Source organism: Heterodontus francisci, chromosome 43 (assembly GCF_036365525.1).
Source record: "Heterodontus francisci isolate sHetFra1 chromosome 43, sHetFra1.hap1, whole genome shotgun sequence".
NCBI lineage: Eukaryota > Metazoa > Chordata > Chondrichthyes > Heterodontiformes > Heterodontidae > Heterodontus > Heterodontus francisci.
The window spans coordinates 26644724-26668049 of NC_090413.1; the positions used below are offsets into that span (position 1 = coordinate 26644724).

At 43.6% G+C, this 23326-nt stretch overlaps 1 protein-coding gene across 1 annotated transcript; it reads left to right on the forward strand.

The window, feature by feature from the left end:
- The first annotated feature begins 8905 nt into the window (after positions 1-8905).
- On the forward strand, positions 8906-20501 carry c43h19orf67 (chromosome 43 C19orf67 homolog). The gene is made up of 7 exons (XM_068020823.1): positions 8906-8951; positions 12340-12762; positions 14003-14147; positions 15504-15604; positions 16455-16625; positions 18275-18430; positions 20109-20501. The coding sequence occupies exons 2-7, from the start codon at positions 12341-12343 to the stop codon at positions 20359-20361; spliced, it is 1248 nt and encodes a 415-aa protein (XP_067876924.1). The 5' UTR covers positions 8906-8951; position 12340; the 3' UTR covers positions 20362-20501.
- The last annotated feature ends 2825 nt before the right edge of the window (positions 20502-23326 follow it).

Here is a 23326-nt window from a genome sequence, read left to right on the forward strand (position 1 = left end):
GGATATGGGTGGGGTATAGGCAGGATAGATGGATTTATGGAGTTGAGCCATGATCTCATTGAATGCTGGAACAGGTTTGAGGGGCTCAGTGGCCTCCACCTGTTCCTATGCTCCTGACAGAGATGTTGTTGTTGCTGTCCTTTTTGTACTGTGGTCCCCACAGTGCCCACCTCTCACACGATGCCTCGAGGGTATACCTGCAGACACCCCATGCTTCCTCTCCAGGGACACCTGGGCATGGGTATAGTTGTGGAAGAGAGGTGGGCAGTCAGGTCAAGTGACCCCCTCAAGCATGCGATACCCGGGACATGTGGATGGCCACCTTGGCCAGGCCCAGGAGCAGTCACACAAGGAAGGGCAATTTGATAATGGTGTTCAAAATTATCAAGGGGTTTGATAGAGCAAGTAAGGAGATACTGTTTCCAGTGGCATGGGGGGTCAGTAACCAGAGGACACAAATTTAAGGTAATTGGCAAAAGAACCGGGGGGGGAGATGAGTAGATTTTTTAACACAGTGAGTTGTTGTGATCTGGAATGCGCCCCCTGAAAGGGTGGTGGAAGCAGATTCAATAGTAACTTTCAAAAGGAATTAGAGAAATACGTGAAAAAGAGCAGGTTGCGGAGATATTAGCAAAAGGTAAGGAAGTGGGAACAATTGGACAGCTCTTTCAAAAAACCGGCACGGACGCAATGGGCCAAATGGCCTCCTGCACTGTATGATTGCATGATTTCATTACCAATAACTCAGCATTAAACATTCCAGAGCTGCTTTTATCTGGACAGGGAAATTTTGGAAATGCACAGCAGGTCTGTCAGTAATATGAAATATGGAAACAGAACTTTCTGGAAATACAAAATGGGTCAGCATCTAAAAGGACAATCTTTTAGGTTGTGTTCCTTTCAAATCTGCTTCTCCCACTAACTGCACCCCCAACCCACCCCTACTTGCAGTGCATTTCTATCAGTTTGTATTTTTATTTCAGAATTTCTATCAAGCCCAGTTTATTTATTTTTAAATCTCTGACGATTGGGTGTCCCGCTACACTGCCCAAAGTGTATTGATATTGATTCACTATTGTCATTTGATCCTTTAGGGTCACCCCTACTAATAAGCAAATCTAGATAATTGTAGATCCAGATAATTGTAAAGGTTACTCTGCAGGCAGTTTACCTGCTTGTACATGTCAGGCTCCAGGTTAATAAGAGCATAAGAAATAGGAGCAGGAGTTGACTATATGGCCCATCGAGCCTGCTCTGCCATTCAATACGATCATGGTTGATCTTGGGCTTCAGCTACACTTTCCTGCCCACTTCCCATATCCCTTGATTCTCTGAGAGACCAAAAATCTGTCTATCCCAGCCTTAAATATATTCAACCTTAGAGCATCCACAACCCTCTGGGGTCGAGAATTGCAAAGATTCACAACCCTTTGAGTGAAGAAATTTCTCCTCATCTCAGTCCTAAAAGATAGGCCCCTTATCTTGAGACTGTGTCCCCATGTTCTAGATTCCCCAGCCAGGGGAAAACACCCTTTCAGAATCTACCCTGTAAAGCCCCTTCTGAATCTTGTATGTTTCAATGAGATCACCTCTAAACTCCAGATCCAATCTACTCAGCCTCTCATCTTCGGACAATCCTCTCATCTCAGGGACCAATCTAGTGAACCTTCCCTGTATCGCCTCCAAGGCAAGTATATCCTTCCTTAAATATGGAGACCAAAACTGCACACAGGTGTGGTCTCACCAAAGTCCTGTACAATTGTAACAAGACCTCTTTATTCTCGTACTCCAAGCTCTTTGTAATAAAGACCATTTGCTTGCTTTACCTGCATTAAAGATTTCCCTGCCTATATAGTAAAGTGTGAAATTTGGAGGTGTGATATCTGGTGGATGATATCTGGAATCTAATGGATGCTTCACACACTCGTACACATGGATCACTGTCCACTAGTACACACACACACACACACACACACACACACACACACACACACACACACACACACACACACACACACACACACACACACACACACACACACACACACACACACACACACACACACACACACACACACACACACCTGAAAGCTGATTGTCAGGTTGAAACACCAACAGTTACCTTAAAAATAGACAATTGGTGTGTATGGGTTACCAGACCTTTTACCACTAGGCATGTTTTATGGGCGTTTTAAGAGAGATTACATTTTCTTCCTAAGAACAAAAAGTACTAAAGATTGATATTGAAATCAGAAATTATGGGCATGGGCATGTTAGGGATATACTGAGCAGCAAAGTACTTGTGCAGGAAACCTGTTATTCAAGAAAAACTGCGGGATTCTGGTAGAGGTTTAGACTTGTATCATGCTGATTCAGAAGCAATCCTCAGAAGAAACACTCTCAGAGTTGAACTATGTTCTATTGTAGCATGTTTGACAATCTGAGAAAATGAATGTTTCATATTGGTGGTTGCTCAGACTTCTGAAAATACAAGAATAACTTGTCATTTATCTCATTGTTATTTGTGGGATCTTGCTGCACAAATTAGCTGCCTGTGATGACACCTCAAAAGTGACTAATTGGGTGTGAAGCCCTTTGGGATGTCTTGAGGGCAGGAATGGCAATATTAAAATGGAAGTCTTTCTGTTGTTCTACATTGAAGGTGAATTTTTTTTTTTCATTCATGGGATGTGGGCATCGCTGGCCAGACCAGCATTTATTGCCCATCCCTAATTGCCCTTGAGAAGGTGGTGGTGAGCTGCCTTCTTGAACTGCTGCAGTCCTTGTGAGGTAGGTACACCCACAGTGCTGTTAGGAAGGGAGTTCCAGGATTTTGACCCAGCGACAGTGAAGGAACGGTGATATCGTTCCAAGTCAGGATGGTGTGTGACTTAAATGGGAACTTGCAGGTGGTGATGTTCCCACGCATCTGCTGCTCTTGTCCTTCGAGGTGGTAGAGGTCATGGGTTTGGAAGGTGCTGTCTAAGGAGCCTTGGTGCATTGCTGCAGTGCATCTTGTAGATGGTACACACTGCTGCCACTGTGCGTCAGTCGTGGAGGGAGTGAATGTTTGTAGATGGGGTGCCAATCAAGCGGGCTGCTTTGTCCTGGATGGCGTCGAGCTTCTTGAGTGTTGTTGGAGCTGCACCCACCAGGCAAGTGGAGAGTATTCCATCACATTCCTGATTTGTGCCTTGTAGATGGTGGACAGGTGGGGAGTCAGGAGGTGAGTTACTCACCGCAGGATTCCTAGCCTCTGACCTACTCTTGTAGCCACGGTATTTATATGGCTACTCCAGTTCAGTTTCTGGTCAATGGTAGCCCCTAGGATGTTGATAGTGGGGGATTCAGCGATGGTAATGCCATTGAATGTCAAAGGGAGTTGATTAGATTCTCTCTTGTTGGAGATGGTCATTGCCTGGCACTTGTGTGGCTTGGGAATGTTACTTGCCACTTAGCAGCCCAAACCTGGATATTGTCCAGGTCTTGTTACATTTTTACCCAGACTGCTTCAGTATGTGAGGAGTCGTGAATGGTGCTGAACATTGTTCAATCATCAGCGAACATCCCCACTTCTGACCTTATGATTGAAGGAAGGTCATTGATGAAGCAGCTGAAGATGGTTGGGCCTAGGACACTACCCTGAGGAACTCCTGCAATGATGTCCTGGAGCTGAGATGATTGACCACCAACAACTATCTTCCTTTTCACTAGGTATGACTCCAACCAGCAGAGGGTTTTCCCCCTGATTCCCATTGACTCCAGTTTTGCTAGGGCTCCTTGATGCCATACTCGGTCAAATGCTGCCTTGATGTCAAGGGCAGTCACTCTCACCTCACCTCTTGAGTTCAGCTCTTTTGTCTATGTTTGAACCAAGGCTGTAATGAGGTCAGGAGCTGAGTGGCCCTGGTGGAACCCAAACTGAGCGTCACTGAGCAGGTTATTGCTAAGCAAGTGCTGCTTGATGGCACTGTTGATGACACCTTCCATCACTTTACTGATGATTAAGAGTCGACTGATGGGGTGGTAATTGGCCGGGTTGGACTTGTCCTGTTTTCTGTGTACAAGACATACCTGAGCAACTTTCCACATTGCAGGGTAGATGCCAGTGTCATAGTTATACTGGAACAGCTTGGCTAGGGGTGCGGCAAGTTCTGGAGCACAGGTCTTCAGTACTATTGCCGGAATATTGTCAGGACCCATAGCCTTTGCATTATCCAATGCCTTCAGTTGTTTCTTGATATCACGCGGAGCGAATCGAATTGGCTGAGGTCTGGCATCTGTAATGCTGGGGACTTCAGGAGGGGGCCGAGATGGATCATCAACTCGGGACTTCTGGCTGAAGATTGTTGCAAATGCTTCTACCTTATCTTTTGCACTGATGTGCTGGGCTCCCCCATCGTTGAGGATGGGGATATTTGTGGAGCCACCTCCTCCAGTTAGTTGTTTAATTGTCCACCATCATTCATGACTGGATGTGGCAGGACTGCAGAGCTTAGATCTGATTTGATGGTTATGGGATTGCTTAGCTCTGTCTATTGCATGCTGCTTATGCAGTTTGGCATGCAAGTAGTCCTGGGTTGTAGCTTCACCAGGTTGACACCTCATTTTGAGGTATGCCTGGTGCTGCTCCTGGCATGCCCTCCTGCACTTTTCATTGAACCAGGGTTGGTCTCCTGGCTTGATGGTAATGGTAGAGTGGGGGATATGCCGGGCCATGAGGTTACAGATTGTGGTTGAGTACAATTCTGCTGCTGCTGATGGCCCACAGTGCCTCATGGATGCCCAGTTTTGCATCACTAGATCTGTTCGAAATCTATCCCATTTAGCACGTTATCCTCAAGGTGAAGGTGGGACTTCGTCTCCACAAGTACTGTGCGGTGGTCACTCCTACCAATACAGTCATGGACAGAAGCATCTGCGGCAGGCAGATTGGTGAGGACAAGGTCAAGTATGTTTTTCCCTCGTGTTGGTTCCCCCACCACCTGCCACAGACCCAGTCTAGTAGCTATGTCCTTTAGTACTCGGCCAGCTCGGTCAGTAGTGGTGCTACCGAGCCACTCTTGGTGATGGACATTGAAGTCCCCCACCCAGAGTACATTTTGTGCCCTTGCCACCCTCAGCGCTTCCTCCAAGTGGTGTTCAAAATGGAGGAGTACTGACTCATCAGCTGAGGGAGGGCGGTAGGTGGAAATCAGTAGGAGGTTACCTTGCCCATGTTTGACCTGGTGCCATGAGACTTCATGGGGTCTGGAGTCGATGTTGAGGACTCCCAGGGCAACTCCCTCCCTACTGTAGACCACTGTGCCGCCACCTCTGCTGGGTCTGTCCTGCCGGTGTGACAGGACATACCCAGGGATAGTGATTGCAGTGTCTGGGACATTGTCTGTAAGGTATGATTCCGTGAGTATGACTATGTCAGGCTGTTGCTTGACTAGTCTGTGGGACAGCTCTCCCAACTTTGGCACAAGCCCCCAGATGTTAGTAAGGAGTGCTTTGCAGGGTCGACAGGGCTGGGTTTGCCGTTGTCGTTTCTGGTGCCTAGATCGATGCCGGGTGGTCCATCCAGTTTCATTCCTTTTTATTGACTTCGTAGCGGTTAGGTACAACTGAGTGGCTTGCTGGGCCATTTCAGAGGGCATGTAAGAGTTAACCACATTGCTGTGGGTCTGGAGTCACATGTAGGCCAGACCAGGTAAGGACAGCAGATTTCCTTCCCGAAAGGACATTAGTGAACTAGATGGGTTTTTAGAAATACCCTTGGTCTCTGGGTTACTAGTCCAGTGATAATACCACTATGCCACCACCTCCCCCATGAATGGCAAAAGAACCAGAGGCGGCATGAGGGAAAACTTATTTATGCAGCATATGGTTAAGATCTGGAAAGTACTGCCGGAGCATGTGTTGGAGGCAAATTCAATCGAGGCTTTCAGAAGGGAATAGGATAATTACAGGGCTGCGGAGAAAAGGCAGGGGAGTGGGACTAGCTGAATTGCTGTTGCAGAAAGCCAGCATAGACATGATGGGCTGAATGGCCTCCTTCTGTGCTGTAATCATTCTATGATTCTGTGCATGCTAATCTCAAATAGAGAGCTCACACTTCATAGTTTAAAGGCAATTTTCATTAAAATAAGAAGTACTTTATATGTCACTGATAAAATAGCCTCAAAGTGCCAGAATACTACAACTACATACTACTTCTTTCTTTGGCCTCCTTATCTCGAGAGACAATGGGTAAGCACCTGGAGGTGGTCAGTGGTGTGTGGAGCAGCGCCTGGAGTGGCTATAAAGGCCAATTCTGGAGTGACAGGCTCTTCCACAGGTGCTGCAGAAAAATTTGTTTGTCGGGGCTGTTACACAGTTGGCTCTCCCCTGCGCCTCTGTCTTTTTTCCTGCCAACTTCTAAGTCTCTTCGACTCGCCACACTTTAGCCCCGCCTTTATGGCTGTCTGCCAGCTCTGGCGAACGCTGGCAACTGACTCCCACAACTTGTGATCAATGTCACAGGAATTCATGTCGTGTTTGCAGATGTCTTTAAAGCGGAGACATGGACGGCCGATGGGTCTGATACCAGTGGCGAGCTCGCTGTACAATGTGTCTTTGGGGATCCTGCCATCTTCCATGCGGCTCACATGGGATTAATCTGACTGGTCATAATTTGAGAATGAGGTTAGAACAAGCCAGGACTGATACTACCAACATCCAAACATCTAATTTCTTCGAGTGTTAATGAAATTAAATTATTACAGCTATGTACAAGAACGAGCTTCTATATTCCACATACAGCTTTATTTTGTACTCTAAATTGGCAATCTCAGGTTGCTATAGTTTTCACTGACACCAAACCAGGGAAGGGAGATCACAGGACAAGTCACCGACTTACACAGAATTTACAGCCCAGAAACTGGCCCTACACTGGTGCTAATGTTCCATGAGAGCCTCCTCCCACCATTCTTCAACTCATCCTATCAATCTTTAAGAATTTAAAAATTCCTTTTTCAGAACATATTTATTATGCAGTCCAATAAACTTCAAGGCTGATGAAGGGTCATCGACCTAAAATGTTAACTCTGTTCCTCTCTCCACAGATGCTCCCAGACCTGCTGAGTATTCTCAGCATTTTCTGTCTTTATTTCAAACTTCAAGGCTACTTAATATGGCATTTGTAAGTGGGTCAAGTGACCCTTCTCATGTTCAGACAGTGCAGGGAAATTGCATTGATGCCAACTCACAATATGAGAATCCAGCCAAGAGCCCAGGATTTGGGACAGGGTCAGGGCACATCTGTGGGCAAGTTTGACAAATCTCAAATCTACCCAGTAAATGAAGCCAATGGAATATTTGGACCTGGGTATTTACTCATCAAAAATGTCAATGTAGATCTGATGATGATGTATTTTAACAAAAAACTGACCAAAGTAAATGGAGTCCTTTACGAGTACAATTATATATTTATTTTATAAATCACTTCCCTCTACTAATATAGAGAGCTCTTTAATAGCTGGTACCAGGAAGCCTAACACCACCCAACTGCATCTTTCCCTACACTCTCTACTGCAGTGACCCAATCTACTTCCTTCTGGGAGAGTTTGTTCCATTTTTTCTGTGTTTCCAGAAATTATGTTTAAATACTTGATGCTGTCCCATTCACTCAGCTCTTGTCCAGCATCCTGAACAGTAACTGAAAGCAATGAGGCTTGATCCTTGTGTTCAAATCTGTCCCTGGCCTCTCGCCTCCCTTGCTCTGTAACCTCCTCCAGCCCTACAACTCTCTGAAATCGCTGCGCTCCTTCAATTTTGACCTCTTATGCATTCCCAATTTCCATTGTTCCAATATTTCCAGCTGTGATTTCAGCCGCCTGGGGCTAAATACTGGAATTCCCAGTTCCCTCCCTAAACATCTCTCCCTCTCTACCTCTAAGATGCTCCTTAAAACCTACTTCTTTGACTAAGGTTTTGATCACCTGTCCTAACATCTCTTTATATGGCTGCGTCAAATTGTGTTTGATTAGTGTCCTGTAAAGTAGTTTGGGACATTTTGGTACACGTTTCATAAATAAAAGTTGTTTTTGACCTGGCAGTGCTTGCTGCAGATATTGTCTCATATAGTCTGATGCTTGCTGGTCTTCCCATTAGGCCTTCATTTATATTCCACTTCAACCATGAAATACTGGATTTGAGGTATTTTAAATATAAAAATTGTCCAACTCCATCTCATCCTTGCCTAATATCAAAATCTCTAACCTAATTCCCACCCAAATCTCACCATCATCTAATCTCATTCCCAATCTAATATCAAGTCCCAATCCCAATCTAATATAAAATCCCATTCCCAATCTAATATAAAATCCCAATCTCAATCTAATATAAAATCCCAACCTAATATAAAATCCCATTCCCAATCTAATATAAAATCCCATTCCCAACCTAATATAATATTCCATTCCCAACCTAATATAAAATCCCAATCCCAATCTAATATAAAATTCCATTCCCAATCGAACATAAAATCCCAATTCCAATCTAATATAAAATCCCAACCTAATATAAAATCCCATTCCCAATCTAATATAAAATCCCAATCCCAACCTAATATAAAATCCCAATCTAATATAAAATCCCATTCCCAACCTAATATAAAATCCCATTCCCAATCTAATATAAAATTCCATTCCCAATCTAATATAAAATTCCATTCCCAATCTAATATAAAATCCCAATTCCATTCCCAATGTATTGATAATAAAATCCCAGACTCTGTTCTCTGGGGGGGGGGGGGGGGGAGGGGCAGTTCTGATTCGCGCGCGTGCACCGTTCCCCTGGTAACGCGCGCCTTTTCTGAATTGAAACCCTCCTGGGGCGCGTGTCCGCCAGGCTGCGCGGGAGCGCGCCCTGTGTTGATATTTGAACAGGAGCCGCAAGGAAGAGGCTGAAGCAACAGCTTGGGACAAGTGAGCAAAATAAACTTTACACATACTCAAGCATTATCTAAAAAGAAAAAGGTTGCTTTTGCAGAAATTTAAAATATTAATCTTTCTTTCCTCTGTTTTTAAGAAGTTACAGTCATCAAAACATTTTTGTCACAGCTTTAATGCTCTGTTTTTAAGATTGTTCGTGCTTTTTTAAAAAAATTGGCGATACCACAATTGAAAGTTTACTTTTTCTCAATTATTTCCTCATGTCATAAAGTTTTCTAAGTCTTGATACTTTTTAAAATCAATTTTTAACAGAAATTAAGGGCGTATTGCTCCCAAGAAGATAAATTACAAAGAGAAACTGTTAATTTGTAATAAAAAACACACAGGAAATGTTGAAAATACACCGCAGAAATTGATAGGGAAAATTAGTTTAATCTTTCACGTGGGTTCTAAGTTCTGAAGAAGGTTCTGTATCTAAAACATCGATTTTTATTTTCTCTTTCAGATTCTAAAGGATGTGTGATCTGCTTGCAGCATTCTCTGTTTTTACTTTGTTGATAGCTTGTTCATTTCATATAGTTTAGTATTCCCTAAATTTAGGCTGCTTTCTAAATTTTCTTCTTTCCTTCAGTTTTTATTTTTTTTCTATTATTTCTCCATTAATTTAAGGCTCTACTTTTCTAATGTAGATTAAATGAGCCCCCTCACCTTGCTTGGAATTAAGAAACCAGACATTGTTACTGGACAACTTCTCTGAGCCACTTTATTGAAACTTTTTTTTTTAATAATACCATTGCAAAAATTTAATTTTATTTCAATATCACAGGAACGTAGGAATTGCTGGGTGAGGAAAGACCAAGGTCCAAGTTCACCTTCTACCATCCTGGTCGTCATATGATGCAACGATAATGGAGTTATTGACTAATCACAGTGATCAATCTCTATCAGTGTGTCAACAACAGACCCAGACACGGAAGCGAGGGAAAACCTCCCAGTTGGTGGAGAGCTTTGGGAAGCGTAGGTCCAAAGTCACCTGTTCCTCCCAAGCACGCTTCATTCATCACACTTGACATCCCAAATTATTTATATACTGGATCCCAAATAGCTGGCTCTGCATCCCTTCATTTCAACTGGAGTGACTGGCAGGCTGACTGGGAAACTGGACCAGCTGGATATATACAGGTGTAGTCTGTTCAATACAGCCAGTTCTTAAGTTCTGTACATATTCCTAGCAACAATGTTGTTGTGATTTCCCCCCCACCCCTCCAATATTGCCTTGGAATATTCCACCTTGTCTTCCTAACATGCAGTTATTGGGTGCTGGTTTCCGAATTAAATCCCCCTCCATTTATTCATAAATTTATGCACACTCTGTATTTGCTCCTTCATTCCTTTATCCCTCATTTGGAAATGAACTTCACAAATATTGCGACAGATTTTAGATGCTGACTATTTCCCCCCTGTGTTGTAGTACAAAGCTGTAGAGATCAGGGTCGGACATGCTCAAGTTCCGGTCTGTCTTTAATTAACCAATGTCGGGCTACAATTGACCTCCGTTGCCTAGGCTAGGGAAAGGAAAAATCTGCCAGGGTTCCTGGCATCTCATTGGTATTGAGTGACTGAAACGTGTTTGAACCCAATAGTGAAGTCCCATGAATAGTTCATAGAATCGTACAGCATAACAGGAGGCCATTCGGCCCATCATGCCTGTACCAGCTCTGTGAAAGAGCTATCCAATTAATCCCACTCCCACTGTTCTTTCCCCACAGCCCTGCAAATGTTTCCTTTTCAAGTATTTTGCCAATTCAGTTTTGAAAGTTACAATTGAATTTGCTTCTACCGCCCTTTCAGGCAGATTCACAACATTCCGGATCACAACAATTCTCTGCATTAAAAAAAAATCCCTCATCTCCCCTCTGGTTCTTTGGCCAATTATCTTTTGACAATACACTCAAATATCCTGCTCACGTTCACCGTCTAACTTCATATTAGAAATAGCCGCTCGGGTGACTCAATCCCAATTAGAACCCGGCTAATTTTTCCTTTCCCTAGCCTAGGTGTTATGACCAGGTGAGAAAAGGGTCTAGGGATCCCTCTCAGCCTTCACCTGGTCTTACCGTAACAGGGTTTAATTTTAAACACACCGTGTTTTTAGCTCCCCCTTGGTGAATCCTTGTTCACCGCTTTCCAATTATAAGGCAAAGAAACCAGCACAAACAGGCTTTCTTAGGTTTAAAGAAGAAAAGTTGAAATTTATTAAACTTGAACTTAAACTCTAATTCGGTTGACGCCTACGGATACACGACGCACCCATGCTATCATGCATACGTGATACACACATGCAAATAGAGACAGGAAAGAGCAGAAGGAAAATAAAGTGGAAAAGTTTGAGGCAACATCTGAAGAGTTGTTATTACGATTCTTCGAGCTCACTGTAGAGTCCTTGATTGTAGGTAGATCTTGCTTTTCATTGGGGCCCAGTCATCTTGTTAAACCTTGTTGCTGTAGGAGGCTTTTCTCTCTTGGGGTTCAAGTGTCTTCAGTGGATTCAGAGGCTTGTGAGAAACAGATGGGAGCAGACAGGAGAGATCTTCTCAGTCCAGCAGCAAACAAACAGTCTCTGAGTTCAAACTATTTGTACAATTCAGAAAAACCCAGGTTGCCCAGCAGATTAGTCATGTGACTAACTGGTCTGACCATGTCTTGGATTGTATCACCTTAGCAGTCCCTGAAATGCTCCTCTTACACACAATACCTCGTGATCAAGGTCCATTGTGGGTTGAATGTGTCAGAGAATGGTCCTTTGTCCTTCCAATCACCGTCTGTTAATATGCGAATGTCTTTTCCAGCCACGGCTGATCTGTTTAACAAGTAACAGTTTAAAATCAGTGTTCATGACAAAATTAATGTGCCTCATTCTTGGCAGGTGGGGGCCTAGCATGAGACTAGGCAACCGAAGTCAATTGTAGCCCTTCAACTAACATCGGCTAACTAAAGACAGACTGGAGCTTGAGCATGTTCGGCCCTGATCTCTGCGGCTTAGTATGACAACAGAGGGGAAAATACTCAGTGTCTAAAATTAGTATTAGAGAACTGCAGATACTGAGAATCTCAGTGTGTGGCTCTGTAAAAATAAGGGGAAATAAAATAGTTGGGGAATACTTTCAAAAATTAGTAGTTATAATCTTTATTATTGTCAGCTTGTTTCCCCCCTCCTTCCTGATGCCCTATAAAATTCCATAGCTGAGTGGGAGAGCAGGAGATTTAGTTTCCAATCCTATACTCTTTACTTAGCTGCTTGAAGTCTGATGAGGCAACTTGGTTGGCAGCATAATGCCAACTTGGATAGAGTTTGTTGTTGCATAGGAAGCCAGGCTGGCCAAGGAATAATTAATATTCAGGGTTTCTTCATTACTTACAGAATGGAGGAAAATGTTATCAATGGACATGATGTGGTGGCGTATAAGAGGAGAGATAAGCCAAAGTGCTCCTGCTCAATGGAGGTGGGCAACATGGAAGCACAAGGGTCCCACTGGTCAGAGACAGAATTGCACCAGTTGATGGGGCAAGAAAAACAGAGGAAGGACAACCAAGTCTTTCTCCCTGCCTTGGCCTACTCCAGCTCGTCAACCATCCAGGCGGCACAGGCTTCTGCTGCACAAATCCCGAGCAGCGACACATTCCCGCCGCTGCACCAGGGGAAGGAGGAGCAGCCACGTGGGCTGGAGGATGAGGTACCTCAGTATGACATCACACTAATGGAAGAGAAGCTTCAACCAATAGAACAGCAGCTTCAATACCTGCTGAAGAAGGCAGAGGAGTTCCAGACACACCTGGTCTACAGGTATTGGCCCAGCTCACTTCCATTTATACTCTTTCTCACAGAGGTAAAGTCTCATCCTATTCTTTTTTCCTATAATTTCTTTCTGCCCAATTCTTCGTCTAGCTGGCTTTATCCTTCTGCAGCTGAGTCCATGAGCAATGGATGTTTTTTTGCCTCTTGCAGGAGATTATATGGCTGAAAGGGCAGGAGTAGTTTATGGTTGGAACTATGATGGCATCTGATAGTTGGCCTAGATTTTGCTGACAAAATCACGGCCAGTTTAAAGATGCTCGCAATGAGTAAATCATGCAGCAATCTGTGATGAGGGAAGGGAGAGGTACCAATGAATTGTGAATCACCACAGGTTGCTGGATGATTTATGTCTCTCCGCCATTAGCCTCATGAAAATGGCAGCTCATCTTCAACCGCCCTGTGAGTTTTACGAAATTGCTGCATTTATGCATTAATTGTCCGTTAAACTCATCACAGAAAGTTAGGGCTGGAATTTAACAGTAAAAGTACCTTTCTTAGTCATAGAAAGATACAGCACTGAAACAGGCCCTTCGGTCCACCGAGTCTGTGCTAACCAACAACAACCCATTTATACTAATCCTACATTAATCCCATATTCCCTACCACATCCCCACCATTCTCCTACCACCTACCTACACTAGGGGCAATTTACAATGGCCAATTTACCCATCAACCTGAAAGTCTTTGGCTGTGGGAGGAAACCAGAGCACCCGGCAGAAACCCACACAGACATAGGGAGAACTTGCAAACTCCGCACAGGCAGTACCCAGAACTGAACCCGGGTCACTGGAGCTGTGAGGCTGCGGTGCTAACCACTGCACCACTGTGCTGCCCCAAAGATGAGATTTATGTTCCTGCCATGCTACTCAATCTCTCCTGCCCAGAAAAGGAACAGTTTAAACTGTGGAGCCTCATTCCTACTGATATAAAAATTGTTGTTAGAGATTTTAAAAACATTTTCTTACTTTTCCTTCTATCCCTATTTTCTCTCTCCCTCTTAATCCAATTTTTCTTTGTCTCTTTATTTCTTTTTCTGAACCTGATTTGGCGCTAATTCACACTATTTTCTTCTCCCTCGTTCATCTGTTTCTTGCTCGATCCGAAAGTCTAACGGGGCACTCTGTGACATGCCCACTCCAGCACATTTCTGGGCCACTATTGTTACAGGTCAAACAACATCTCAGGTGTCTGCCACTTGATGCTCTTCAGTTTGCTTCCCTCCCTGCAGCAGAGACCGAATCCACAATGAGGAGTTTGCCAGGGCCGTCCCGATCTTTGTGAAAACCTGCCAGCCATACTTTGCCTACCTGGAGTCCACGGCACGCAGCATCCATTCCGACAGGAAGCCTCTTCCTGAATATATCCAGAAACGGGTAATGCTTTAGGAATAAGATTGAAAAGCGCTTTGACAAAGGTTCCAGAGCTGGTCCTGCCCACTCTATTTGCAGGAAAGTTTTAGCAGCGCAACATAATCCAGGCAGACACTCCCGGTGGCAGTCCTGAGGGAGTGTTACACTACTGGAGTTGCCGTCTCCTGGATGAATTGTTTAATCAAGGCCCCGTCTGCCCTCTCACATTGGCATAAAAGATCGAAGAAGAGCAGGGGAGTTTTCCCCGGTGTCCTGGTCAATATTTACCCCTCAATCAACATCACTAAAACAGATTATCTGGTCATCGTCACATTGCTGTTTGTGGGAGCTTGCTGTGCACAAATTGGCTGCCATGTTTCCTACATTACAACAGGGACAACATTTCAAAAGTACTTCATTGGCTAGACAGCACTTCAGGACATCCTGAGGTCACGAGAGACATTATATAAATGCAAGGTCTTTCTCTTGGAAGTTTCAGGATTCAGTTTCCAGTCTGGTATCTGGGACAGCAATAAGATGCTATAAGTGTACCTGAAAATTGGCAGGATCTTCATTACTATACAGTGGCTCCTGTTGGAAGTGTGTTTGCATGTACTGATGCTGGGTGAGGAGAACAACAACTAATTGTATTTATGTAGCGCCTTTAACATAGTAAAACAACCCAAGGCGCTTCACAGGAGCATTGTCAAAGTTTGACACTGAGCTACAGAAGGAGATATTAGGATAGGTGACCAAAAGCTTGATCAAAGTGGTCGCTTTTAAGGTCAAGAGAGAGAGGTGGAGAGGTTTAGGGAGGGAATTGCAGAGCGTAGGGGCCAGGCAGCTGAAGGTATGGCAGCCAATGATGAAGTAATGAAATTGGGGGATACTCAAGAGCCAGAAGTAGAGGAGGGCAGAGATCTTGGAGGGTTATGGGGCTGGAGGATATTACAAAGATAGGGAGGGGTTGGCCATGGAGGGATTTGAAAACGAGGACAAGAATTTTATACTAAGTGTATTTGAGGAAACAAACTTCAGGTGTAAAATTAAAATCAGTGTTGAAGTTCTGCACCAGGGTTCAATTGGACTGGTGGAACCTGTGAATGATTAGCACCTCCCCTTTCTTAGCTTCCGCTTTTATCTGTGAGAATCCTGTGTATATTCTGGGGACGCCAGGCTTTCCCTGGCCTGCAGCCTATTTTTTTTGTCAGTAACTTTGCTTATCAAGGAAGTTGGCATAGGCTTTGAGACAAACCAGGCAAACGCAAACCTCTACGCCGTTTTATTTCTGGTGCTATTTGAGCTGGCAGCCGTCCTCCCAGTGTGTATTGTTGCTCTTGTGTTCTCTGTGCCCATCTGATCTTTGCTATGTTTTCCCAGCTTTTGCAGTTCTCCCAGCAGCTGGCCTCCAGTCTCGAGCAGCTGGTCCTAATGTACGCATCCTTCGGCTTCATCTCGCTGGAGGAGACGGACCCCTGCAGGTAATGGGGACCCTGCCCCGTCACCATCGCTGTCCAATAGGAAATGAAATCGCAATCCAAGAAAGTATCAGACTGTATAAACTTAGTCGTCTCAAACTGCCAACTAGCTCAAGGAGACCAGACGGTCTGGTTCATTAGTGATCTGGCTCTGGACTGAGCTGGTCTGCCTAGTCTGGTACTGAGCCCCACAGACCAGGATGGTTCCAGGCTCTGGTTAGTGTCGGCACTTCCTAAGCTTGCAAAGGGAAAATGACCTAAACTGTATTGCAAATAAAAGTCCAATGAGGATGTGATCAGGCTTGGAAGTGTTGCCACCCCCTTCTCAAATGTCCTGTTGTCTTGACTCAAAGATGAAGAAAGACCATTTGAACAAGGCCTCATAGGACCAACTCCCTTTTGAAAGGTCCTACTGAATCTGTTTCCACCACCCATTCAGGCAGCACATTCCAGATCACAACAACTAGCTGTGTACAGTTTCTCCTTACTCTATCAAAAACACTTTGCCATTTTGAATTCCTCTATTAACTTCCTCTGATCCGAATAGAACAACCCCAGCTTCTCTAGTCTCTCCACATAACCGAAGTTCCTCATCCCTGGTACCGTTCTAGTAATTCTCCTCTCCAAGGCTTTGACATTCTTTCTAAAGTGTAGGGCCCAGAATTAGACACAATACTGGGGAGAAACCTTTGTCAAACTGGAATGGGTAGAGACCGTAAACACTACTTTTTTTCCTGGAGCCTGGGAGGTGAGATGTACAAATAAATCAGAGAATCGTAATGATTTCCCCCTGCTACACTCGATCTCTCTCCTTTCTTTAATCCTGGTGTTCCAGTATCTGTTACTTCTACAGAGGAGAGTTCCGCCTCGGCCACTGGTTTCGTGTTTCCATCTTCCGGTACTGTATGCCCGTACCATACACAGCCGCAAAGGAGCCAACCCTGCTATTCAAGAAAATCCGGTGGAATGTAGATATCAGCGAAGGAACTTCCTTTGGGGATGCGGCAAAGCCCTGTACAGAATAGTAAGTATAGATATACAGGGTAAAAGGGTGTGAAGGCTTTAAAGAGAGTGCAGAAAAGAATGACGAGAATGGTTCCAGGGATGAGGGACTTCAGTTACGTGGATAGATTGGAGAAGCTGGGCTGTTCTCCTTAAAGAGAAGGTTGAGAGGAAATTTGATAGGTGTTCAATATTATGAGGGGTCTGGAGAGAGTAGATAGGGAGAAACTGTTCCAGTTGGCAGAAGGGCCGAGAACCAGAGGACACTGATTTAAAAAGTGATTGGCTAAAAGAACCAAAGGCGACATGAGGAAAAGCTTTTTGACCCAGCAAGTTGTTACAATCTGAAATGCACTGCCCGAAAGGGTGGTGGAGGCAGATTCAATCGTGGATTTGAAAAGGGAATTGGATAAGCACCTGAAGAGAAAAAAATTTGCAGGGCTACAGGGAACAGGAGGTGGAGTGGGAATAGCAAAATTGCTCTTGCAGAGAACTAGCACGGACTTGACAGGCCGAATGACCTCCTGTGCTATAACCATTCTATGATTCCACGGTAGCCAAACAACCTTCCCCTGTGCTATACAATTCTAACCATGAATGCTATTTTACCTGTTATTATATGGATTTATATTGTTATGACCAGGTGAGACAGGGTCTAGGGGTTCCCTTTCAGCCTTTGCCTGGTTTAACAGTACAGGGTTTAATTTTTAAAAACATGGTGTTTAAGCTCCCCCTTAGTGAATCCCTGTTCACCGCTTTCCAAATGTAAGACAAAGAAATCAGTTCACACAGGTTTTCTTCGATTTTCAACAGGAAAGGTGGAAGTTTATTAATCTTAAACTCTAATCTGGTTACCGACTACAAATATGTGACATGACCACGCTAGCATGCATACGTGATAAACACACACGCAGATAGAGACAGAAAAGTAGAAAACAATAAAGGGGAAAAGTTTGAGGCAATAGATGGGTTTATGTTTTACTGTCCTCTGGTTGCTGGTCAGATTTGCAAATTCGTTGGGGCCCAGTGCACACTTGAACTTGTTTCGACGTCAGAGTTTTTTCTATCTTGAAGGTTACATGTCTTCTGTGGGTCCAATGGCTTGTGACTAGCTGGTTTGGCCACTTCTGTTTGTGGATTCTGCCATCTTAGCAGTCATCCTGGAATGTGAGCTGCCTCACCTTCAATGTCTGCTGATCAAAGTCCATTGTGGGTTAAGTGGACTAGGGAATAGTCCTTTGTCTCCACAAGCACTGTCTGTTAGTATGCAAATGTCCTTCCGCCCAAGTGTCTGGTGATTTTTTTAACAAGTCCTTTCTTCACTCCAGCAATAGTTTAAAATCAATATGTCTGGCAGCATCTGTGTAGAAATCTCTCCACAGATGGTGCCAGATCTGCTGAGTATTTCCAGCATTTCTTGTTTTTATTTCAGATTTCCAGCATCTGCAGTATTTTGCTTTTATTTTAGTTTAAAATCAATGTTCATATGATAAAATTAATATGCCTCATTCTTGGCAGATGGGGGTCTGCACGATAGTTTACCTGGTCTAAGTATTGCTGGTTGAGTTGTATCACCGGGAGTTGTATTGCCAATGTTGGTTGCATTTTTCTACATAGCTTCTTCTGTCCTTCAGAATTGCTTCTTTACTGTCCCATTCTATTGTTGTACAGTTACTTCCTGTGCTTCAAGGAGGCAAGTCAAGTGATGGAAAACAGCCAGGCTGGCTCCAAAAGTACAACTGCCACTGCTAAAAGCAGGCGCCTGTGGTCTATTGGTCGCTGGATTCAGGTAGAACCAGCTCCAGGGGAGCCAGATCTCCTTTGCTGGTAACTGCTGCCAATATTGAGCTTTATACTGCATAGATTTACATAGAACGTACAGCACAGAAACAAGCCATTCAGCTCAACTGGCCTATGCTGGTGTTTATGCTACACCCACCTCCTCCATCTCACCCCATCAACATATCCTTTCACCCTCATGATTATCTTCTGCTAAATGCATCTATCTTGAACTTGTACTTTTCAGCAGGGGCACACCAGATAGCGAAGATATTTGCCATGTCCAATCCCATTCATCAGACATGCTCTCTGACTTCCTACAAAAGAACATTTCTTTAATCAAATATCAGTTCCCAAAGTGGTGGTATAAGGCACTTTGGTTACGTGGTTATACCAATGGAAATATGGTCGTAGCTTGTAGGTAGGTGGTAGGAGAATTGAGGGAAGGTGGGGATGTGAGAGGGAAATAATGGGATTAATGTAGGATTAGTATAAATGGGTGGTTGATGGTCGGCGCAGACTCGGTGGGCCGAAGGGCCCGTTTCGGTGCTGTATCTCTATGACATAGATCTTTATTGGATAAGGTAATGCTATAAGTACAGGGCCTGGAGACACTCCAAAATAAACCCTCTACAGCCATCATATTCTCAGCTAAGTGTACTTTTCTATCACTGAAACCTTAAATCACTTCCATACATACCTCATGGCCTTTACACAGCTTGACTGGCACTAATGCCAGAGAGGAAATCAGCAAAGTTAAGGAGATATAATTTTGTGTGTGTGCTCCAGCTAGAGCTAGATACAAGATAGAGGGGAAGAGGAAAGAGAGGGGCATTGACATATAGCAGATTAACAAACCTTGTTTCTGAATCACATATTGCAGTGATCTACCCTAGACATTGCATTTTAACACACATTTTATCCATCTGCAGCTTTCCCTTCACTTCTCTTCTCCCCTGCCCAAAAATAAAGGAAAGCACACCTGGATATTTAACGTGAGTTGCTTTGTAGAACTGAATTGTCTTTTAGGGCTGTGCTTGTGCTGGGTGAAGGACGAGAAGGAAGAATTCAGAACTGTACCAATAAAGTAATAGCTTGCAAGAATTGTTCAAAACTGCAAATGGCAACTTAAATTACTGATCCCACAATGGGAGCCGCAGGGGCTGCTACTCAACCTCTGGCTGCACTTCAGTCCCATGCACGTGATCTTTGACTGCCTAAGAGGGATGGGGAAGGGCAGGTCAGAGGACCTCGTGGGTCTGCTCCTGGACCTGACCAAGGTGGCCATCCACAGGGCCAAGTTGGATGTGGCTCATTGGGGTAAAGGAGGTGGTCCCTCTGGCTGCCCGCTTCTCTTCCCTGATTCTGGTCCTGGGTGGCCCTGGAGGGGGAGCATATGGTGTCTGCTGGTAGGCTTAAGACCATCTGTGGTGGATGCAGAAAATATTTAAGTTAGTAGTTTCCTTTGTTTTTGTTTGGGTTTTTTTAAATTGGTCATGTCCCTTTTAAAACAGGTGGTACTTTTTGTTAAGTTTAATAGTTTGATTTTATCTTTATTTAAAAAAAATCACATGGGCCTCTGGTGCTATATCTGATGGGAAAACTTTAGTCCATAATAGAGCAAGTCTTTCACCCTTTGCTGTCAGGCTAGCTTATTCCTATATGGAATTGGTTTCTCCTACAGGACCCCAGCATGTTCTCTAAATCACTCATTTCTATATTTTAGGTTTCTTTACAAGCAGCCCCGTGGTGATTATGAGCTCCTCATCACCATTGGCTTTGAGGAACCAACACAGATTGCTGCTACAGATCTCCTGGTGGACATTCTGCTGAGTCAGAGATCAGCTGATCTCTCAGGGACCTGCTTCGCAAAGTCAAAACAGTTCTCTTACCTGGAGGTCCAGAGTCATCCAGAACTCCCTGCACCTACTGGTCAGGTAGTTTCAGCTGGGCTAAATTCAGAGACCTTTACAACTTGACCCGTTCTCGCAGTAGAGGTTCCAGTCCAAATATATCCACAGCCGATTTCCTAGGAACAGCTGTTGACTCAGTGAGTGGCAGTGGAATACAGGACACCCATTTATCTTGACGCACCCTCATACCAACTTCCACAACAGAGCAGAGTTGTGTTTATGCACTTTTTCACAAGGTCACATTTCAAAGAATTAAACTGTTTATTCTGACCAATTTATTGCGTAGAGAAATTGATGTATTAAAAGTGGTAATATTTCTGCTTGGTGGGGAAGTGTTTGCAAATGGGCTTTTAAATTCATAGCCTATTATGGTGCAGAGGGAGTGGTAGTTCTTTCAGAAGCTGACGACTGATCAGAGTATTACTCGTGATCGATGTGTTGGAGTAAAAGCAAAGTATCCTGAAAACTCATAATATGCCTGAGCTGCAGCAGCAAGGGTAGAACGTGCGTACAGAGACTTGTCTTACCATAGAAACGTTATAACTAAGTTCAGCATTTTTTGAGGGCATGATGTTCTCCACTACTAGCTTAACATTTTGTAAAATTCCTCAGAATGGATAAGGATTTAACTCCAGGCACAAGTGGCAGGTTATGGGCAGAGGCAGCTCACACAGGTAGCCCGGTACATTGAATTAAAAGGTAACCTGGCATTGTGCACTTCAGCCAGAGTAATGTGCAAAAATTAGCAAGTGACCAGAAGTAAATTGATGCTGGCATCAGCCCATTCATATTCGGTTTTTTTGAAAACATGTGAGGCTTACTGGTGGGGCTTTAAGAGCAAAGTCAAACTGATTAGGAATAATTTGACAACACAGTTTTTTGACAATTTTTTTTTATTTTCATTACACCTTCACAAAATCATGCAAGGGAAGCCCCACGTCATTTGTAAAGGATAGAAACAGATCAGCACAAAAGGCTAATTAAAAGTGGAATGAAGTCTTTTCACACTAAAGTTAAGCGGTTCTTTGCAATGACTTAATTTCTTTTAAAAATTCTCACTTTCTGGGTGTTTGAACAATAACTTTTACATCAGCTTTAAGTTCTATGTATTGCACGCTGATCAACTTTTTTGCCAAGGCGTACGAGTACATGCTGGACTTTGTACTTATGTGGAGGTAGCTTTCCACACGAAGGAAAAGGTAGCATGTGAGCTCCAACATGCAAGAATAGGCTGAGATCTACAAAGTTTCAGTGGACAACTGCTGTTCTTTGCACTTTTTATTTTGGAAAGTTGGTGCAAAGAAACTAAGCACTATGTGTCTAGGCTTTTTAGCCATTTGAGGGAGATGCTAAGCTAGAATTTAAGTTTGTGGGGGGGGGGGGGGGGGGTGGTGCTCAATCGAGATGGTGAATAATTTAACCCTTGTTGCACTCGAGAAAGTAGCAATAGCTTCAGCTCAAGGACTGCTGTGGCTGAAAGAAAACCTAATATTGTTAGGGATTTCCAGCATCATGATAGAGATAAAGGTTGCAGGGGTAACAAGAGGCAAGAGTAGGGGATTGGGAAAAGAGGAAAGTTTGGACTAGGGTGCAAGTTCAGTTTAATAGTTGAACAGGATATGAAAATAATAAGAGTTTGGGCTCAACCATTTATAGCCAGCTATTGAAGGCAAAATTTGTGCAAAAGACTGGGTAGCTGCCAACAGATTTCCTCTATAGTGTGGATCATAACCCCTGTTATTTGAACATGCAATACCTAAACTCTCCTCTGGCCAGGAGGATGAATTGGAGCTTAGAAAAATAAGCTGAATGTACTGTTTGTGTAATCATTTTGTAAATTTATAGTTGGTTTGTGACAAAATTCAATGATTCCACTATAGCAACTGGTAGTTTATTAATTGAAGGATGAAATTCTGCTGCAAGTGAATAGGATAAACTTGTTTGGGATTTGACAAGTTTGTAGAAATTGTAAACTACATCTGTGGTTCCTACTCTGAGCATCCAGGACATGTGGAAATCACTTCCATACACACGACCCTTATACCCATTACTAACCAGACATTACTAGAATGTTGATGGCAGAGACATTTAGCCAAACTATTGTACCCAGAAACATTATTATAAACCAAAAGAATTACATGTTAATATGGTCTTGGTTAACAGTTCCTTTATCTGCAGGTTCCATGCCAGTTCAACAAGGTGTGGGGGGGGGGGGGGGGGTGGGGGGGAGAATTGATAATATACCACTTTAAAAGCATCATATAAAAGGGCATTAGAAATTTAACACTCAAAATAACTTGGTAGCAACTAGGAGACAATTGGAAAAGTCAGAACTGAGGGGGAGGTTGGTATTAGACAGGGATGTTATGGGATATAGAACCAAGATGGTTAGATGAGTTAAGATACTGATCAGCCACAACAAAATGGCCTTTGCCTTTCCTTTTTCAACTTTTGGGCAAAAATGAGTCAGTCATGTCATCCAGCACCCATCTTTCCAAGTGCTGCCTTCAACTGGGAGGCAGGAAAGTATAGTAGTGGACTGTAGAGAATTAGTATGCAGTATTGTTTGGTGTGGCTGGTGAGCAAACAATTAGTAGCACTTTCTCACTCTTACCAGGAGATGAAAAAGCTATGGATATACTAAAAGCACAAATGAAGTTTGGGTTCTTTACATCAGCCAAGCCTTTATATTAGGTATGTTGCTGACTGATTTTCATTAGTCTATGAAACTCAGCATTTGATTCAGAGACTTGAAAAAAAAAAGCTTAGAATCACTCATGCAAAGACATTAATTCAGCACAATCTCAACTGTGCTGGCTTATCAAGTGAAAAAGTGTCAAATTCTTTGACCTTAAAATCTGTTGCTGCCAGCTATAGCAGAATTTGTTGTGGCCATAAAATGGTTTAACAGTTCCATCAGATATATCCTGTCTGCTTCAGGTCTTAAACAGGCAACAGGATTCCATGTTTAGAATTGAGTGTCTGAAATTAGCAATACACTTTTTTTTTCACACAAAAACCCATTCAGCAG

Coding starts and splice junctions, on each gene's coding strand:
- c43h19orf67 (XM_068020823.1), top strand. CDS start 12,341: ATGGAGGAAAATGTTATCAATGGACATGATGTGGTGGCGTATAAGAGG. Junction 15,605..16,454: donor GAGGAGACGGACCCCTGCAG/GTAATGGGGACC, acceptor TTACTTCTACAG/AGGAGAGTTCCGCCTCGGCC. Junction 16,626..18,274: donor GCAAAGCCCTGTACAGAATA/GTAAGTATAGAT, acceptor ATTGTTGTACAG/TTACTTCCTGTGCTTCAAGG.